At 35.7% G+C, this 22,062-nt stretch overlaps 1 protein-coding gene across 1 annotated transcript in view; it reads right to left on the bottom strand.

Moving 5' to 3' along the window:
* The window catches only part of MAN1A2 (mannosidase alpha class 1A member 2), a gene marked incomplete at both ends in the record, with an annotated part of 166,644 nt that overhangs the window by 56,620 nt on the left and 87,962 nt on the right, over positions 1-22,062 (bottom strand). Inside the window, 2 exons of the mRNA XM_080693211.1 lie at positions 2,730-2,853; positions 16,052-16,146. Coding sequence (XP_080549337.1) covers positions 2,730-2,853; positions 16,052-16,146 — 219 coding nt within the window. The remainder of the gene's footprint in view (positions 1-2,729; positions 2,854-16,051; positions 16,147-22,062) is intronic.

The raw sequence follows: 22,062 nt of genomic DNA, 5'->3' as shown, positions 1-22,062 counted from the left end.
AAATAAAATATAAAAAATTATAAAAGCAACTCCATTAGGCATGGTGGCACATGCCTGTAACCTCAGTACTTGGGAGGCTGAGAAAGGATTGCAGGTTTAAGGTCAGTCAGTCTCTGCAAATTAGCGACGCTTCTCAGCAACTGCACAAGATCATTTCAAAATAAAAATAAAAGAGGGCTGGGATGTTGCTCAAAGGTAGAATGCCCCTGGGTTCAATCCCTAAACACATCACTCAGGCAGGCAGGCAGGCAGGCAGGCAGGCAGGCAGGCAGACACACACACACACACACACACACACACACACACACACACACACACAGCAATTCAAAGAAAAGAAGCTCAGTTAGAGATCATTTTATGCATGCATGTGTTTGTTTATTTACTTATTTATTTATGCAGTGCTGGGGATAGAACCCAGGACCTCTCATGTATGCTGGGCACGCACTCTACCACTGAGCTTTATGTCCGGCCCCATAAAACCATTGTAGATCTCAACATTCTAATATCCTAAAATTGCCATCAGAAATATCAGTGATAAGCCGGGCGTGGTGGCACACGTTGTAATCCCCACGCTTGGGAGGCAGAGACAGGAGGACCGCGCAGGTTCGAAGCCACGCTGGCTTGAGAGACCCTGTTTCCAAAAACATAAAAGTATAAAATAGGTCTGGGAGTGTAGCCCAGAGGTAGAGGGGCTTCCAGGAACCCCAGTGCCACACACACAAAATGTATCAGTGATAAGTATCATTCTAGATATTCAATATGTACCTATTCAAGTATAGTAACAGGAATAATTTTAAAGAAATGGAACCACAGCATTTCTATAAAAAACATTAATTTTAATTTAATAAATAAAGTGAATGAAGTAAAACTAAATCATTGAACTTTAAATACTGTCCTCATAATACAAAATTTTGAATTCCTTATATCCTAATTCCTAAAGAATCTCTGAACTTTACTAAGATGACTAGATACTTTCTCATAGAGATTTACTTTGATTCATCTCTAGACTGACTAAATTTTATAAGTCCTTTAGAATGGAAGAGTGTTTGAGCAACACAGCAATAAAGATGCTCCATTTCTTGTATTCTTATTTGAGAATGTTTTCTTTACATTTGATGGGTAACTTCACTTTACTGGACTTAACCACAATACTGATCCTTTTGCTGCAAGGTTCTCCATCATGATTTATTGGGCTGGATTTTGTTATTATGTAGCTTTAAGAACAGGCTCAAGAATACTATTTATATTCCCTGTGTTCTTTCATACTTGATACCAGCATTATATACAGCAATGATCTGAATAATTCTATGAATGAGTTTTAGACATTGCTGGTATTATGAAAGACAAAAATATTAGCAATTAGCAATTTTTTGGTCATCTGTAAATTATATACAGAGATTTGAATTATCTCGCTTCTCTTCTTTATCTTTCCTTTCTTTTTAAATTTATAAACATTAGTAGGTTTTCTCAGTTTTATCTTCTAAGTCCCCTACTTTTGAACCCTGTTTTTTTGGGGGGGGGGTATTGCTTCCACTTTGGCCTTCATTTTTGTTGTTGGTATTATTTATATATTTTGGTACTGCGGATTGAACTTAGAGGCATTCTGCCTCCAAGCTACATCCCCGCTCAATTTTATTTCTTATTTGGAAACAGGGTCTCAGTAGGTTGCTAAAAATCCCGCTAAGTTGCCAAGGCTGCCTTTGAACCTGCGATCCTCCTGTCTCAGCCTCTGAAGTACTGGGCTGACAAGCATGCAACACCAAATCTGGCTGGCCTTCCTTTTGGGTAATAACTTTTCTTATGCTTTGTTACGGCTGTCACATCCTACTGACTGAGCACTGCTTACATACTTGTTCTACAGAGGTGAGGGTTCTTTCTTATGGTGATGTTTGGTCAAAAATTTCAATTGCTATTTTCTGATACTATTTTTCGGCCACTATTTTTCATGTTCTTCCCTCCTTTTTTCTGGTAAACCTCTGTATAAATTCTGTGCTTGTTCTTTCAGATGAATAACTCATTACTAATTTTCTTGACCCAGCTAGGTTCAAGAATGTGTGTGTGTGTGTGTGTGTGTGTGTGTGTGTGTGTGTGTGTGTGTGTTACTGGGGATGGACTGCAGGGGCTTTCCACCTCTGGACTATACTTTGAGACCTATTTTATACTTTATTTGGAAACAAGGTCTCACTAAGCCACTGAGAGCCTCACTAAGTAGTTGAGGCTGGCTTTGAACCTGGGTGATCCTCTGGTCTCAGCCAACTACCAAGTACTGGGATTACAAGTATGCACCACCACGCCCAGCTTCACAAGAAAGTTTTAGCATAAAAGACTAGATAAGAGTCCAGATGTACACGTTTCTGAGCCTTTCTCCCTAGCCAACTGGAATCAATGATGCACCCCTGCTCCTACCGACAGGCTATCCGGCATTCCCTTCCCTCACCAAAGTCTGCAGATACAGACACAGCTCATCTGTGGGGTCCCTCACTCAGAGGCACTTCTCCAGCTTTTCAGCATAGTCCTTACAGTCCAAAGAAGTACCTACCCTTAGTTGTTTCCATTCTCATTTGTCTTTGATGTCAATTAATAAAATTTTATATATGTTTTCAATAGAAAAGTTTTTGGGATAATTTAAAAAATTATAAAGGACAGAGCCTTGATAAACATATTACATATTAAGTGTTTGGGCAAATCTAAAGAATTCTTTTATAACAAACAAAGAAATGAAAACCAACCTTTTTGTAGTAAACCTGGTCCCCTGTCAAGTAGCTGAGGTGGACAAACTCCATATGCAGTGTACCAAATTCAGCCAGAATGCTGCTACCTGCAGAGGCCCAGCCCCAGTTTCGCCCTACTCCACTGAATGACAAAAAGGGAGAGAGGATTGGGAAAAATCAACAAAAAAATGTAATGAACATGTAAATTTTACATAAATATCTCTGAAATTATCATATCTAACACAATAGATATATCTAAAACATGATCTAAAATTCTGATTAGTAAAACAAGTTGACTAGACAATACATTAATGTCTAAAAAAGATCACGACAATAAGAAAGGTATTAAATGTATGTCGCCTGGTTTTAGCTCTTCACACCACCAGGCTCCACGATCACTTTCAAGAGTTTCTTATATATTCAGGATGTTTTACGCATACATAAACAATACAAGTATATATCTACTTTTTCCTCCTTTCTTAAAGCAGTAAATTATGCTAACTGCTCTGTACCTTGTATTTTATTCTTAGAACTCACCTTAGTGGTCCTTCTGCATCACTGTCAAATAACTTTTGCATTTTGTGGTTTTTTTTTGTTTGTTTGTTCTTTTTACAGCTGCACAGATTTCTCTAATGTTAACGGTTCTCAATTGGAATGCCCTATCCCACAGGCAGATGGAAAAGTGTGAGAACATTTTAACTTGTCCCAAACCTTGAAGGTACAACTTGCATTTACTGTACCAGGACCAAAGATGTTCTCCAATGGTCAGAACAGTAAAATACAATAAAGAACTGTCCTGTCCCAAATAGTGGTTGTGCCTGTGTGAAAACTACTGCATTATATAAATAGGTGTCATTTTTAAAACCAATATCCTTCTGATGGTCTTATTATTATGAAAACTTTTACAGTGAAAATCCTGTGCACATTTCATGTGTGCACATATATGTAATCTCTAGGATATGGTCCTGCTTTTGTTGCTGTTGTTGTTTTTAGCCTGCCCTGTAATTTTTTATTTAAAGCACGACTATATAAATGGAAAACTGTAGAGGTTTTAGATGATCTTTTCAGAAGGTTAAATTTCTCCTGAAATACAGGTTGAATACAGGCAGATTACCCTGGTTTCAGACTCTGGTAAGGACAGTCTATTTCAGATTTTTTCCTGCTTTTAGGTAGTGGCACTCTGAGATCTCAGTTAAAGGCCGGGGGTGTTCACCAAGGCTCTTCCACCTTAGCAGACTTCAACACTAACCTCTGGTCTCCTCAGTATCATAAGGCTAACCCTAGTTTTTTAAACCTGCATTTTTATCCTTAGCTTAAAAAACTAAGAAAGGGAGGGGGGACTAACCTTGCAATTTTCTGCTAAGTTGCTCTAAGTATAGACATGCATGTGCAGTTAAAGAATTACTAATGACCTGAGAGAAATTGGCACATAATTATTTTCCAAAATTGGGGACTGAACTTAGGGACATTCTACTTCTGAGCTACACCCCTAGCCCTATTTTTTATTCTTTATTTTGAAACAGGGTCTAAGATGCTGAGCGTCTCACTAAGTATCTGAGGCTGGCCACAAACTTGTGATCCTCCTGTCTCAGCCTTCCAAGTACTAGGATTACAAGCGTGCGGCACCATGCCCAGCTTGTACATAAATTTGTTAGCTTGTCCTCTGTCATTCCTTTTCTGTCCAAGATTTCAACTTTCATGTTCAGGCATCTTAGCAACTTCAAGATTCAACCACTTCTCTCCTCTGTCCCAAAACAGCTATAACTTTGGGCCTGGCCTCTACTGCCCTGCACCCCCTGAAGTATGTCCTAACTGCAAAAAGAAAATGTTCCTACATGGAGAGGACCTTCCCTTACCATCAAAGTCCCTCAAGTCCTAGTTGAAAGGGTTGCTCTCTCCTCTCCACAACCTTCAAATTGTTAGGCAGTTAGAAAATAAGTCAGGGCATAAAAAAAAAAAAAAAAAAAAAAAGACAGGACAGCCTTCCTGAAAGGAAAAGACAGGAACTGCCCTGCCCAGATGTGGTCAGAGACTTAGAGCTCGCTCATTACACTGCATCCTTAGGTGTCCCACCTGATACAATCCTGTGCAGCTGCACTAAGTTATGGTGCAAAACCCACAATTAATATACATGAAAAAGAGTAGATTTCTGTTCATTTTAAAAGCCCACCATGCAGCAGGAGCTCTCACTCCTCTTTTTCTCTCTTTTAGGCTCCCTCACCCTCACCCCACATTGGGACTCCGCTGTGGAATTTACTCAATAATAAAGTTTCTTATGGTTAACCTACTGGTGTCCTCTGAATGAAATATTTCCTTCAGTGGACAAGAACCAGGGAAATATTCATAGCCTTATAACAAAATGATTTGGTTTTATATAATTTTTCTAGCTTTTATGATTGTTTTTAGGAAGGGGGTAGTCTAATAAAAAGTTTTACCAGGGTTAGAAATAGATTTCTAGATTAATTAAGCAACAGAGTTCATGAATTACTCTTTTATGTATATATGGGGAGGAGGGGCAGGATACTGGGGACTAAACCCAGATGTGTTCTATCTCTGAACCACACCCCAGCCCAATTTTTTTTTTTTTTTTAATTTTGTAACGATCTCGCCAAGTTACTGAGCACTGGCCTCAAAGCTGAGATCCTGCTCTCTTACCAAAACTCTCAAGTACTGGGATTATAGGCATGTACCACAGCAACCCACCAGATTGTAACTAATCTTACCTGAATTCTAAACCTTTCTCTAGAATTTTTTCTTACTTTTAAAAGGAAATAAAAAATATAAATCTTTTTTCTCATATCCACTTGTATTTTGCCAATTCAATGTGCTATTTTATTGACTGGGGTTGTGAAAACATTAAAATCTTCATCAGAACACACCTGGCTTAAAGTTCCTTCATTGTTTTACAATGTCTTTGAAATTACAAAAGGCAAATGCCACTAACAGACTTAGTGACTAGAAGTGAAAATCGAAGATGGAATATAGACATAGTAACTACATAAGATAGTAACTTATCTCATAAGTAATGAGTGTCTACTACACTTTGGAGACAAACAGGTAAATCTGATATATAATATTTCTGCTTCCATAATAAATAAGATCATTTCAATAGTAATAGTTGCTATGAAAAAAATTAAATAGGAGAACAGAATATTAAACTAAGGATAGAAAGCACATTAAAAGAAAGGCTCTTTATGTATTAAGTCTAGAAAAAAATGTTTCTGAAATGAAGCAATTTGAACTAAGACCTGAGTGATATGTAGAATTTCACACACAGATCTGAAAGAAGAGAATTCCCAGTAGGAGAAACAGCAATGCCGTGACCCTGAGGGCAAGGAAGCGGGCTAGAGTGGAAGAGCTCAGAGACTAAGAGCAAGTCAACCATACAAGAGGAGGCTGGAGAGCTACATGTCATCCAGACTATGCAGAGAGTTCGGTAGGTCATGGTAAAATTTCAGATTTTTTATTTTAAATACAATAAAAGGTCATGGAATATTTAGCATAATATTTTAAGGATAAGCATATCATCTGGAAAAATGATGAAGGTTTTAGCGTAGTGAATGAATTATAGTGAGTCAAATATAAGCACATAGTAGGTCAAATATAAACACAAAGCCGAGGAAGTCAAACACTACTATTCCCTATAGAAACTTTCTAGTCAAAAGTCACAAAGGGAAGTTTGATAAAACAGGTCTATGAAACTATTTTCCAAATAAAATCACCTCTGAAAAATGCATCCTTATATATTTATCCTAAAATGAAATTAATAACACCTCACTTGACTCTTGTTTACTTTATTTGATAAGGCATTTCCTCTATAGTAGCTTAGATCAAATTCTGCTAACTGTAGGATATTCTCGATTCTTCAATATTACATACCAAAATGTGTAAATATATCAGACCACTGTTTTTCACAAATGCATCTATTTATACACATTCAGAGTTCCTCCAACAAATACTACGTATTTTGTTTAAATCTTATTTTTAATGTAAAAATATATAAAATAAAACAAGCTTATCATTAAATATTTAAAAAATTAAATAATTCTAATTGTTTCAACTCTCATTCATTCTTAAATTGTACACTTGTAGCTAATATACTACCTGGTCACCTTTGTAATATAATATATATAATACAATAAGCTTTTTATATATCTTTAGTATAATACCAGTATTTTCTATATAACTTTTTTGCAACATATTACTTTACCTTATAAACCACCAAATTTACTCCACCTTTCCCTTCATCATTTAACCTGTACTTGTGTTTTGTCCTTATGAAATATACTAGGACAAACATCATTTTTATGTCTTTCTTAGCTCGTACCTTTAATTATTTCCCTAGGTAAAATGCCAGAGTAGAAAATTGTTGAGTCAAAAAAATATTTTCTATGGACTTTTTACAGATAATGATAAACTAGTCTAACTAGATAAAGTATAAGAATGGCCTTCTTACCGTGTGACCTACAACAAATTTTTATATTTCCCTATTTGACAAAAGATGAATGCAGCAACTTTATTTTTTATTTTAATATGAAAGTTGACATTTGCTATATTTCTACTTAATTTAGAATTATGTATAACACTGAGATGACATAAAATTTAAAAGGTACCAAAAATGTAAAAAGTAAAGTTTCCCTCTAAGCTCTGTTTCTGGGCTGAAAGCCAGTGTGTTGTCAGATATTCACTTAGCTTCTTAGAAAACTTTATGAGTATATAAATTTAATTTTAACTGTACCTTATGTTAGGGTTTAGCATCATTTGAAATATCTATTGGTCACTAATATTTTTAATCCTATGTTTTTCCAAACATTAAAAAAATGTTTTTAAACTTAGATTGCTCTTCAATTATTAAGGGTGTGTGTGTGTGTGTGTGTGTGTGTGTGTGTGTGTGTGTGTGTGTGTTGTTTCTTTTGTTTTTTTATTATGTAGCCACTGAGCCAAGCCTAGAATCCCACTGGGGCATAATTTACATAGAAAAATGCATCCCTTCAGGTCCACAATTAGATGGGGTTTGACAAGCAAAATCACTGCTTACAAACCAATACTTCCAAAACATGTCCTTATGCCCCTTTGCAGTCAACCCAACATTCTTCCTCCACCCAATCTCAAACAACTGTCTGTTTTCTCTCACTGGTGATTAGTTTTTGCATGTCCTAGAATTTTATATGAACATCTTCATCCAGTATCTCTCTTTTGTGACTGGCTCTTTTATTCCACACATCTTTAAGATTCATCCAAAATGTTGCATAACCTAGTAGTTCAATTATTTTTATGTCTAAATGGTGTTCCATTGTAGGAATAGGACACCTTCTTATCTATGCAACTGTTGGTAAATATTTTAGTTATTTAAGATTTTGAGCTATTATGAGAGGGTTGTTATGAACAACCTTAGTATGAATACTCATTTTTATTTCTCTTAGGCATATAAATACCTTACAAGCATAATTTCTAGGTCATATCCTAATTACATGTTAACTTAATTAAAAACAGCCAAACTGTTTTCCAAAGTGGCTAAACAATTTCATATCCCAACAACATAAGCTTATTATCTTTGTTTTCAATTTTTCCCATCAGTCCTTTCTCTTTTCTATCTTCAGTATTGAGCATTTTTTAGCATTTCCAGTATCTCTGCTAACATATTTTTCTGTGTGCATAAACTGCTCAAGGAATTGTAATCATTAATGCACTATTAATCTATACAATAATGTTCAAATACCCTATCACTTTACATATAACATAACAATACAACAGTATGATTTACAATACTTCAACTTACGATTTTGTTACTTGATGCAGAAGCAATACATATTCAGTGAATATATTTCAAATTTTGAATATCTACCCTTTCCTGGGCTACTGATAATGCAGTCACAAACCCTGGAGATAAAGAGGTGGTGGCAGTGGGCCACAGCTCTCAGTCAGCCATGCAATCACAAAGTTAGAAACTGATACTCTATAATACCTGTGTGGTTGTCTATGATATTCCAGACACTAGGTCATTTAAATGCATTTCCAATATTTTCAACTTATCATGGGTTTATCAGGATGTAACTCTATTATAAGCTTGCACATCCACATAGCATTCTTTGTACTACTGTGACCATAAACTTTTCTTCTACAGATAATATTTACTCTACAATGCAAGTGATTATTTTTGCTTCAATTATCTTTTGAAGAAAATATAAAACCAAACAACAAAAAATTAAGCCTTTTATATTCACCCAAATATGTTCTACTTCCATTGTTCTTCGTTTCTTTGTATAGCTCTCTATCTTCTCATTAACACTTTCCTTTTACATTCCTAGTATTAAAGGCTTGCTGGCCACAAACTCTCTAAGCTTTTATTTCCCTTAAAATGTTTTAATTTCATCTTCATTTTGAAGAATGTTATCAGTGGTAATAAAATTCTAGACTGGTATTTTCTTTCAGCACTTTTCAGATGCATTACAATATGAGGAATGAAGTTGCATCTGTAATCCCACTAATTGGGAGGCTGAGGCAGGAGAAATGCTTAAGGCCAGGGTTCCAGATCAGCCCAGCAACAACTTTATTTTTTTTTAATGTGTTTCATATTGAAAATGACATACATTCAGACTGTGCTTGGTGCCCTCCTCCACTTCCCTTTCTTCCCCTCCCAACAACTGGTGTCCAGGTTGACCATGCTACATTCATACTTTTACACATACTCGAATGTAGCTCCTCCAGTAATCAGCTTCAGTCTTCTTCCTCTCCTGCTTTTCCATTCTAGCTTGGCTGAGATTTCCCCTCTGTTATCTGGAGTCCCTATGATATTCCGAATACTCCCTAATTTGGTCATATTAGAGAAAACATATGTGCCTCTCTCTCTGCTTGGCTGATCTACTTAGCATAATGTTCTCCAGGTCTTTTCCATCGTCTTGCAAATGACATGATTTTGTTCTTCTTTATCACTGAGTAGAATTCGATTGTGTGTATTTCCCATAATTTTGCAATCCATTCATCTGTTGATGGAGACATAGGTTGGTTCCATATTTTGGCTATTATGAATTATGCTGCTATGAACATGGGTATGTATATGCTACTGTAGTTCTCTGATTTCAACCCCTTTTGAAAGATACCCAGGAGTGGTATAGCCAGATCATGGTGCATCTATTCCCAGTTCTCTAAGGAATCTTCAACTGATCTCCATAGCGGCTGAACTAGTTTGCACTCCCACCAACAGTGTAAAAGAGTTCCTCTTTCCCCACATCCATGCCAGCATTTGTTGCTATTTGATTCCTTTATGCTTGCCACTCTAATTGGGGTTGGAATCTCAGCATAGTTTTGATTTGCATCTCCCTGATGGCTAATAATGTTGAACATCTTTTCATGTATCTATTGGCCACTTGTATCTCTTCTTTTGCCTATTCAATTCAGTTGCCCACTTCTTGATTGGGTTATTTGTTTTGCTACAAAGTGTAGAGTCTTTTGAGTTCTTTGTACATTCTGGATATTAGCCTTCTATCAGAGTGGTCAGCCCAGCAACACATCTTTAAAAAAGTGTCAAGAGGGGCAGGTGGGACATGATGCATTCCATTATTTCTTAACTTACCTTGTTTCTTCTGATAATAGTTCTTCTTAATTCTCATTAATTCTCATGAAAGATTATGTTTCTTTCTATTTATCCTGCTAAATTTCTGTTTGCCCTGCTCAGTTTCATGAAGTGTCAGGATTGGTGGGTTTACAATTATTCATCAATTTTGGAAAAATTTTAGATACTATTTTCAAACTATTCCCACCTCCAAGCTCCCCCATCACTGCTGTATCACACATGCATTAAGCCATCTGGTGCTGTCACAGTACATTCCTACCCTAGCTTTTTACTTTTTTTTCTATGCTTCAGTTTGGGTGTTTCAAATGCTTTGTCTTCAAGCTCACTCCTCTTCTGATGCAGTGTCAAACCTGATATTATGCTTGGCAAGTGATTTTCTTAATTCTCATCTCTAGAAGATATATTTTGGTACTTTAAAAACAACTTTTCTCATTGTTCACATTTCCCTTGGGCATATTTACACTAGGTTTTTAACAGTCTTTATTGCTATCTCTACCATGATTTTTATTATTTCTGTATTTGTATCTAGCGACCATTTTTCTCCTGATTATGCATTACCTTCTGCTTCTTTGTATGTCTAGAACTCTTTAGTTAGGTTCTAGATATTATGACAGTATGTTGTTGGATATCTGACTTTAATATTCTTCCTTTAAAATGTTTTTCTTTTGATGTGCAGGTAAAATAACTTCTGCTTAGTTCTTTCAATAATTGCTTTTAAAATTTACTATGATAGGCCTATAATTTTGTTTATTCTGTGGCCAGTTTAATTCTTTACAAAGATATGGCCCTTCTGGAATGTCAATCCAATATTTTTGTATTCAATAAAATTTTTGTTACTCTCTACCTGGCTTTTTAACTCAGTTATGATTCTATTTTTTTTCCTCCTTTTCCAGAAAAGCAATTATATCATCTGTAATTAATTATAATTTTGCCTCCAACTCAGTATACTCCTTTTTCCTATTTTGCTATACTTCTTAAGACCTGCAAGGGGTGGGGGGGGGTGTTAAACAGTACCTTAATCTTGATTTAAATAAAATTTCTCTAGATCTTTGTTTTAACGAAAGATACTTCCAGGATTTGTATCACATTTGGGAAACTTTTAAATTTAAATAAATAGAAGCATTCGCCAAATTTTTCTCTAGTATTTTAAATGAAAAAGAGAAAGTCAAGAAAGATAAAAAAGGATAAACATTTTAAGTGAAACTAAGATGTTCAGAAACTACAAAAAAGAAACTTTATATGTGCACTGATATAAAATGACATAAAAATTCAAAACAAGTCTAAGAGAAAAAATGAATGTAAAGATTGTCCTTAATTTCTCAACTTAATGCACACCCAAGTAATATGCAAGAGGAAAAAATGAACTAAACAATACAAAAATTCATATGAAAAGAATAAGCATGTGAAAATGGAATACTGATGGGATTAATACAATTAGATAAAAAAGTCATTACATTATAATAAACCAATTAAAGTAGAATTAAAAGAAACACTAATGGATGCAATAGATAATATTCTGGAAGGTAGATTCACATATATATGAAAATGCTTTTTATAGCTTTATTATACTTTATCATAAAATTATTCAGTGGGAAAAGGAATTATTTGATAAGTAATGTCAGACAATAAACATCTTTTAAAAATATCAACTCCTATTTTCCTTCTTATACCACAATAAATTCCAGTTAAAAATATTTTTTTAAAAAAGAAACTAATTATAATTGCACTAGAAAGAGTATAAATTCTAAAAAATTCACTGGATGGGATTAAGAGTAGATGGGGGAAATACAGGAAAGAGTAAATGAACATGAAGATAAATCAACAGAAATTATTCAATCTAAAGAAGACTGATGAAAATAAGAGCTTTGAGGACCTAAGAACAGTAATAAAAGTTCTAAAATAAGTGCAATTAGAATTTCAGGGGGAAATAAAATGGTGTAGAAAAATGAATGAACAATGTGGGGGGTACATCTTAGTCAAATGCTAAAAATCAAATATGAAAGGGTAAAAAAGCATTAAGAGAGGAACACACACACACACACACCAGCAACAATTCAAATGATCAGAAACAATGAAGGCTAAATAAAAAGGGCACATCATCTTTTAGGTGCAAGAAAACAAGCATCAACCCAGAATTTTACACAGATTGAAAATATCTTTTAAGAATAAATGCAAAAATATAGGAAACTGTTAAGAATCCATCCTAATAGATTAGCACTATTACAAAAAAAACTAAAAAAGTTCTATAGACTAAGGTAAAGGAATCCCAAGTTTGAAAACTCAGAATTCCAAAAAGAATTAAAAAAAATGAATATAGTAAACATCTGGATATGAATCTATTTTTCTCCTGCTTAATTTCATTGAAATACATAGATCTGTTTTAAGTAAGTATTTTTAAAATGTATTTTGAAATATACAGCGTATTCAATGTAATTTATATGACCATATCATATAAGTGATGGGGGAGAAGGTGTGCATGGACAGGTATGTTTGCAATGTCTCTACATTTTATATTAAGTAGCACAGTATCAATTTGATTGAAACATTAATTATACTGTAATTCCTATACAACCACTAAAAAGGCAATAAAGTTAATGAACTAAAATAGAATTCTAAAGTGAATTCAAAAGAGAAGAAAAAACAAACTCAAATCAAAATGTATCAATTATTATCACTAATGTTAATGCACTAAACCTTTGAACTGAAAGGTAAGATATTAGACTAAATAACAAAAGGAAATTCAATTATAGGCTGACTTAAAAAAAAACCACTATAACTGAAACAATACAGAGAGACTGAAAGTAAATAGATAAAAATATAAGCCATAAAAATACTAAGTATAAAAAAGATTAGGCCGGGCGTGGTGGCGCACGCTTGTAATCCCCGCACGTGGGAGGCAGAGACAGGAGGATCGTGCAGGTTCGAAGCCAGCCACGCACGCTGGCTTAGGAGACCCTGTTTCCAAATATAAAATGTAAAAATAGGTCTGGAAGTGTAGCCCGGAGGTAGAAGGGCTTCCAGGAACCCCAGTACCACACACACACACACACACACACACACACACACACACACACACACACACAAAAGATTAGAACAGCTACTTTAATATTTGATAAATTTTAAGACAAAAATACTATCAGAGATGAAGGACACATCATTATGATAAAATGATCAGGTAACCAGAAAGACATCTCACAAATAGGTAAGCACCTCAATGTAAAGCTTCAAAATTCATGAGAGCAAAGCTTGGCAGAAATTAAGGACAGAACTGACAGTTCCACAACTGAACTTGGAATATTTTAAAACCTCATCTCAGTAACTCATATAACAACAAAGATTAGGAAAGACACAGATCATCTGAACAATGCTGAAATTCCCTAGTCAGAAAATACAAATTAAATGACAATGAATAATATTTTATAGCCACTTAATCCATTAAAACTTAATGAAGAACTTATAAGCTGCAAATATCTTAGATGTTCTTACACAGTTAGAAGAAATGTGATATATTACAGTCTACTTTGAAAACATTTTGACAATACGTATTAAATTTATAAATATATAGCCCTTTGATTCAAATGTCCACACCTAGGAATCAGTCTCACAATAACAAAACAAAAAAGGCATATACCCTTTTTTTTTTTCTGGTGGTACTGGGGATGGAATCCAGGGGCTTTTCTACTTACAGGTTATACTCCCAGACTTATTTTATACTTTATTTGGAAACAGGGTCTCACTAAGTTGCTGAGAGCCTACTAAGTAGATGAGGCTGGCTTCAAACCTGTGTGATCCTCCTGTCTCAGCCTCCTAAGCACAGGGATTACAAGCATGCGCCACCATGCCCAGATGGCATATAGCCTTTGATCCAGCAATCACACTCATGAGAATTATTTCAAGAGAAATAAAATCATCACTGCACAAAGACTTATACACACATTCACAGAGGATGCTATCACAACAATGTCACTGGTAGGAAAATAATAAATCTTTTTTATTAGAACTAGGGATTTTTTTTTGTGTGTGTGTGTATGTGGTACTGGGGTTCCTGGAAACCCTTCTACCTGTGGGCTATGCTCCCAAACCTATTTTATATTTTTTATTTGGAAACAGGATCTCTTAAGCCAGCGCGGCTGCCTTTGAACCTATACGATCCACCTGTCTCTGCCTCCCAAGCGCAGGGATTACAAGCGTGCACCACCACACCCGGCTTAGAACTAGGTTTTAATTATTATCTGAGAAGGCTGCATGACTCTGAAGATGCTAATGAAATAAATATTAGAAAACTTATCATGAAATATAACTAGTATGTGCACAGTATCACTTGGCCTTATTCCTTTATGGAAGTTGCTCTAGAACTCCAGCCAACTTCTTCCGCACAAAGGAGATAAAATGTATTATATATAGTTTATGAAATCATATAATAGTAAAGTTGAATTTAATGCTCAGGATTAAATGCTGATTCCTCAATGTAAACCTAAACTCTAAAATGTTATTCATTATAACAAAGTGACTAATTATGTTTTTCAAATAAAATTATCACACATTCACACATTCAAAAAATAAATGTTCCTTTCATTCTAATACAACTGCATGCAACGGTCAATTTCTTATATAATTTACAAACTCTGACATTAAGATGAGTAATAAATATTACTTGAAAATGAGTAGCAAAATTTTCAGTCAGCATAAATAAGAGCAAACTACTCACATTTAAATATTTTTGTATCTTTGCCTGATTTATAGATATATGAAAACATTTTATCTATTTTTTTAAAAAATCAGTGTTTTCTTTTAGAATAAAAATGCCAGGTGTGGTGGCGCATGCTTGTAATCCTAACTTTTGGGAGGCTGAGACAGGAGGATCATGGTTCTCAGACAGCCTCAGCTACTTAGTGAGGTTTTCTGCAATTCAGCGAGACTCTGTTTCAAAATAAAGAATAAAAAATAGGGCTGGGGGTGTAGCTTGGAGGTAGAATGCCCCTGTCCCTAGTACCACAAAAAAAAAAAAAAGACATTTCAAAGAATGATTTTTTAAGCATTCACTTTGACCATCAAGATTATAGACATTGTAGCCGGGCGTGGTGGCGCACGCTTGTAATCCCCGTGCTTGGGAGGCAGAGACAGGAGGATCGCTCAGGTTCGAAGCCAGCCGCGCTGGCGTAAGAGACCCTGTTTCAAAAATATAAAATAGGTCTGGGAGTGTAGCCCAGAGGCAGAAGGGCTTCCAGGAACCCCAGTACCACCAAAAAAAAAAAAAAAAAAAAAGATTATAGACATTGTAATGAAGATTCTGTATCTAACATTAATTTATCATAAATTATCAACATTTATCATCAATATGACGTTCAATAATAGAGAACCCTAATTTCTAAGCATATTGTTTTCCATTTTGACTCAGCAGAAAAGTATATGATGTGTAAAAAGAGAAAAGAGAAATGTACAGGAAATGAACAGAATAAAAACGAATAAGCAAATAAAAGAAACAAATATTAAGTAACAACACAGGTGAGGAAGAAGACTCTCAACTTAGAGACACAAGTAGTAGAACTGGAATAAAATTAGGGCAATGACCTGTTTCAAAGTAAAGAATATATTTTTTAAAATTATAAAATGTTTCAAAGCAGCATATTTCTCTATGCAGAGAAAACAAAAGTCTTTTAAAAAGCAAGGTAGGAGAAGATTATTAGAAATTTCAAAGACTGAAAAGGTCAAATAATCAGTTCACTCAATTCTTTCAGAGTAGAAATAACCACACAAAAGAATTTACCTTTTCAGATTCACCATTGCCCAGGGAATCCCAGTAGGTGTGTTAAAGGCAGGTAGAAGTTTTTCAGCCAATTGAACTGCTTTAATCTTGAATATCTGAGATGGAAACATAAATGATCATAAATTATAGCCACCAATATTTGCTTACTGTTATCTCTCCATAGGACAAATACCAAAACATACTAGGTTGATGGAAGCACAGGACGGGAGGGAGGAGAGTGTATTTTATTCCTACCACAGAACATACAGTAATCAGAGAAAAAGTTTACAAATAAGATCCTGAGGAAAGGTATCCAACATGAAAAACTCTGAAACTACAATTAAATGAAAAGAAAGACTTAGGTGCTGATGTTATCTGAATTTTCACCTGGCAAAAAGAGTCTGAAAAATACACCAGGCTATGAAGTTTTCATTCAAGATATTCCAACTAGTTCAAATAGTAAAACTAAAGAAAGATGTAATAACCCAGTTTGGATAAATGCCCTTGAATTACTGTAAACATTTCTGTTTCAACATTTTCCATTAAGGCATAACTGTACCATAAAAAACAAACAAACAAACAAACAAACAAACAAAAAAACAACCTTGAGCTTACATTCTAAGTTTAAGATTATGAACGCTTCACTCTCAGTCCCACCAGATGCTTTCTTGGTTTCTAGAGCAACGTATTATCTAAATATCATTTATTCCCAAACTTTTAAAGTCATGTGCTACTATCAAAATGTATAAAATAAAATTTTCTATTTTCTTAGCTAATATGCAAATGGCAAAACATCTACTATTTATTCAACATATCCCAATAGATAGGTTTGAGTACTGTACTCTGAAGACTACTCATTTAGAAACTCCGAATCCAAACCGAATCTAAAAAGTTCATATATATATATATATATATATATAATTTTTTGTGGTGGTGGTGGTACTGGGGTTCCTGGAAACCCTTCTACCTCCGGGCTACACTCCCAGACCTATTTTTATACTTTTTTATTTGGAAACGGTCTCTTAAGCCAGCAGAGCTGGCTTCGAAACTGCGCGATCCTCCTGTCTCCGCCTCCCAAGCGCAGGGATTACAAGCGTGCGCCACCACGTCCAGCTTCTTCTATATATCTTAAGTTCTTAAACTCATTCTCTTTCAAACAGTACCCCAGGTATTCCAAATTGATCAATTATTTAGGATTCCACCATATCACTGAAGCCAAATGTTTGATATATTATTAGATTCTTCAAATAATAAGTTGACAGGCAGAACAAAGCATCCCAATATTATGAAGGGTGGAAAAAATTAAGCAGGAATATTGTACAAGTAGACAAAAAACTATATAGAACATTAAGATATTCTGCAAGGTTCCATAAGTAAAGCAAAAGTTACTTCATAGATGTTTTAATTAGATATAGCCAAACAACTATTTGCCATTTCCTTCAGCATCTAGCTTAACATGAAAATCCAAAACAAAAAAATAACAATTTAGGTAAAAGTTTTAATGATTTAAGTACACTCATCTGATTGATTCAGAAAAGCAAATGTAAATTCAGCTCTGTGTTAACACAAATATGACAGGAAAGACAAGTTACATCAGGTAGTAAGTAGCACTGCCATTGTTTACTATCAGAACAATGGGACCAAGTTTCTTATCTAAAAAGTAACATGAATGAAAATATATTTATTATTCACATATTTTTGTGTTATTTCTCTTCTACACATAAAACTAATATTAAAAATGGTTTAAAATCCTACAAGTAAAACTGTTTTGAAATAGAAAAATTCTCATTTCACAGCCAGAATTAGCTAGTAACTTACTAATTTCCAACTACCTTGTGTCATTAATAACAACATATATTAGTAACTAATTATAGTTCAAAAAACAATACTCTAATCCATGGGGACTAATTTACACACACACACACACACACACACACACACACACACACACACATACCAACATTTTCTTTTCTCTGTGACACTGGGGATTGAGCCCAGGAGTGTTCCACCACTGTATTACACTCCTACCCCATTTTTTTTTTTAATACATGTCTAGCTATGTTGCCACTACTGGGCTTGAACCTGCTATCTTCCTGCCTTAGCCTTCCCAGTACTAGAAACTACAGGCATGTACCACCATGCCTAGCTCACAAATATACAAATTCTTTAATGATAAACATATTTTATTATAGGCTTGCATTTCCTATTTTCAGAAACACTTTTTTTTTTTTTTTTTTTTGGTGGTACTGGGGTTCCTGGAAACCCTTCTACCTCCAGGCTACACTCCCAGACCCATTTTTTTGTTTGTTTTTGAAACAAGTTCTCTTAAGCCAGAGCTTAAGAGAGGCTTAAGCCAGGCTTTTGAACCTGCGCCATCCTCCGGTCTCCGCCTCCCAAGCATGGGAATTACAAGCATGCGCCACCACACTTGGCTCAGAAAGACATTTTGATAAGAATTTTTTTTGGCATGGAACCCAGGGGCATTGTACCTCTGAGCTACACCCCCAGCCCTATTTTTTAGTCTTTTTATTGTTGAAACAGGGTCTCACTGAGTTGCAAAGGGCCTTGCTAAGTAGCTGAGGCTGTCTGCAAACCTAGATCCTCTGGTGTCCACCTCCCAAATGTTGGAATTACAAGAGTGCACCACCATGCCCCACCTGATAAGATTTTTTTTTGTGTGTGTGTGGTACTGGGGGTGGAACCCAGAGGCTTTCTACCTCTGGGCTATACTCCCAGACCTATTTTTGGAAACAGGGTCTCACTAAGTTACTGAGAGCCTCACTAAGTAGCTGAGGCTGGCTTCGAACCTGTGTGATCCTCCTGTCTCAGCCTCCCAAGTGCGGGGATTACAAGCGTGCGCCATCGCGCCCGGCTTCTGATAAGATATTTTGTAAGAGCAATTTAAAATAAATTAGTGTTTAGTATACAATGCAGGTGCAGGCAAATAATACAAAAGCCAAAAAGTATCAAAGTAAAAGATAATTATCTAGTCCTGCCCCTCAATGGAACAGTTCCTTCTACAATGCATCCAGCTTCTTAAACATAGTGAATATTCTGTACTAAACCAGCTCCACGGTATGCATGGTTCCTAGTCATTTCATATCAAATCCTTATTTATCTTGGCTTCTCCCAGTGAAAGAAGGTCTCTTGCATTTTACACAGTCTCAACACATATCTTTTTATCATACATCATAGTCTATTCTGAACCTGTCTCTTTCACTTGTTTTTTAATACTTTTACTGGTGCATATAGTCTAACATCGTAAAGTAGTTCACAGTGATACTGATGTACATGCACACAGAGCTTGGGGAGTTTCCACCGGCTCCCTTCCCACGGTCCCCTTCCCCAAACACTGAGAATGGAACTCTCAGACATGTATATAACATCGGAGGAGGTGTTTCCTGCATTAATTCTTCCTCCCCCCCTTTCACCCGCGCCAAAACCACTTTGCTTGCTTTGATAATCTCTTCTCCACTTCCTAAATTCTCTCTAAATCCCAATTACTCTCTAGTTTCAGCATATGAGAGAAAACATATGACCTTTTGTATTCTGTGACTGTCTAATCTCACTTAATAATGTTCTTCAGGTCCATTCATTTTCCTGCAAATAACACAATTTTGTTCTTTATTGCTGAGTAAAATTCCACTGAGTATATTATCCCCTTATCATTGTTAGAGATCTTTTTAAATTGGCCCACAAAAGGCTTCCACCTCATTCCCTTTAGTGAGAATTCTCTCCTCTATGAGTATACTGTAATCCATCCAGTCAGTTCCCCACTGATGAGCATTTGTTTCCACATTAGGGGACCACATAAGATTTGTCACTAGGTAGCTGTGGCCAACTCCTGGGTAGAAACTGTCAACCAGTATATTCACTTGTACTTTTGGCAAGTTACTGCCAATTTGTTTTCCACATAGGTTTTACTAATTTATACTCCTGCCAGCAATTTATGAGTAACTGTTCCTGGTATTTTTTTTAATAAAAGTTATCAAAACTTTGCTATCAATTCAATAGTTGAAAAATAGTACACTGTCATTTTTACATCCACTTCTTTGCTTGTCAATGTGGGAGATACTCAACATTCAACATTCACCCAAATCTCCCATTCCAGTGTGTCTTCATTCACTAAAAAGGATGGAAAAGTACACAGAATACTTCCCAGACATTTTATTGTCTTGGAAACTGAGGCACAGAAATGCATAAACAATATAGTCCCCCCAAATCAGACAGTGGTTAGTGTGAATTTAAAGCCAGGCAGTCCAACCTCAGAGTCCCTGCTCTTGACACATCCACACATGCACAGGCAAGCAGCACACACAGATGCCCTTACCACCCACACAGTCCAGGATGGACTCTCAGTCAATAATTACTCAGCAGGTTCATTAATTTGTGTATACTTCTTTGTACTGTATCTCACATCCTCCTCCTTGAATGACAGTTTGGCTACTATAAAATTCTGGGTTGGCAGCTATTTGATATCAGAAGTTTAAAGATACAACTCTAAGGTCTTCTGGAATCTACTACTGCTGAGAACAGTATTATTATTGCCAGCTGTCATTTCTTTAGTAACCAGTCCTTTTATTAAATTTATCTCATTTCTAATAAATATTGTTTGAGTCCTCTCAATCTACTTTCTTTCAACTTTCTTATCTTCCCTCTTTAACTCTCAATGTTCATTCAATGAATTTTTTATTCTCATAATAAACTGAAGCAGTGTGTGTGTGTGTGTGTGTGTGTGTGTGTGTGTGACTGGAGGTGGAACCCAGGGGCTTTTCTACTTCCAGACTATACTCTCAGATTCATTTTATATTTTATTTGGAAACAGGGTCTCATTAAGTTGCTGAGAGCCTCACTAAGAAGCTGAGGCTGGCTTTGAACCTGTGTGATCCTCCTGTCCCAGCCTCCCAAGCACTGGGATTACAAGTGTGTGCCACCACACCTGACTAAAGTGAAGCAATTTTAAAGGCTAGAGAGCTACCCCGTAAGATCATGTAGATGTCACTGCATAACTAAGGGTTAACACAAAAGGCAAAAACATACTCACATACACCTCCCACTCAAAATGAGCTTGCAAATAACAATTTCAAAAGTTACAAGCAATCTAAGATTTTATTTGCAAGCTAACAAATTAGCCTGCCAGTTCCTTGGCAGGAAACATAAGACTGCTAGATCAGAGCTATAAGACTTTATTATTCACAAAGTAGCACCCTGCACATCCACTGCAACTGCCCCACCTCCACCCCAATCTCACAAGGATCATACACAGGACCTAGGATGATGTCTGCTTACACAATGGGTTGCATTACAGGAGAAGACACTAAGATTGAGCAATCTCTTTTATAGTAAAAGAAAAAAAAAGCAAGCCTATTTTTTTCAAAATAAGACATTACCTTCTCCTTCAAACACAATTCTGATGATCTAGGTAAAAAGAAGGCAGGGGGGAGCCTCATGGAAGTCTGCTTTCCTAACCCTTCGCACCGGCACTAACACAGTGCCTTTCTGTAGCGGCAGCTGAATCCATTTTGCAGTTTTTCCAACACTTGCAGAACCAGATTCAGGGCCCTCAACTCTGACCCAACAACATCAATAGTGGCACCAACCTGCCAGCACACCCTCATCTAGGCTCAGCGCTGCATGGCCCTTCTTCTGAAAGCTCCTGGTTCTCGTGATTCACTTCTCATCCCCATATTCCTTCAGCTCTGGTTGCTTCCTGTAGGAGTGACCTCCGTAATAACCTTTAGAAGATTCTTTAATTTAGTACTTGCCAAATTAACAATTTTGTGCCTAGCTCATTAAATTCTCTGCTCAAAAAAATTGGATGAATTCTCTTCAACAGATTCTGATAAGATACATTGTTATTATCTATATATATATATATATATTTTTTAATCAGGAAAAGGAAAAAAACTGCTTAAATTATTAAGCAGTTCTTCTGTTGAACCAAATAGTCAGCCCTCCATATCTATAGGTCCTAGATATGTGGATTTAACCAACCACAGATGGGAAATATTTTGAAATATGTCTTTATTGAA

This window comes from Muscardinus avellanarius (genome assembly GCF_963383645.1).
Source record: "Muscardinus avellanarius genome assembly, chromosome: 3".
NCBI lineage: Eukaryota > Metazoa > Chordata > Mammalia > Rodentia > Gliridae > Muscardinus > Muscardinus avellanarius.
Note: the sequence above shows the minus strand (reverse complement) of the source record. Positions and strands in the feature narration are given on the sequence as shown.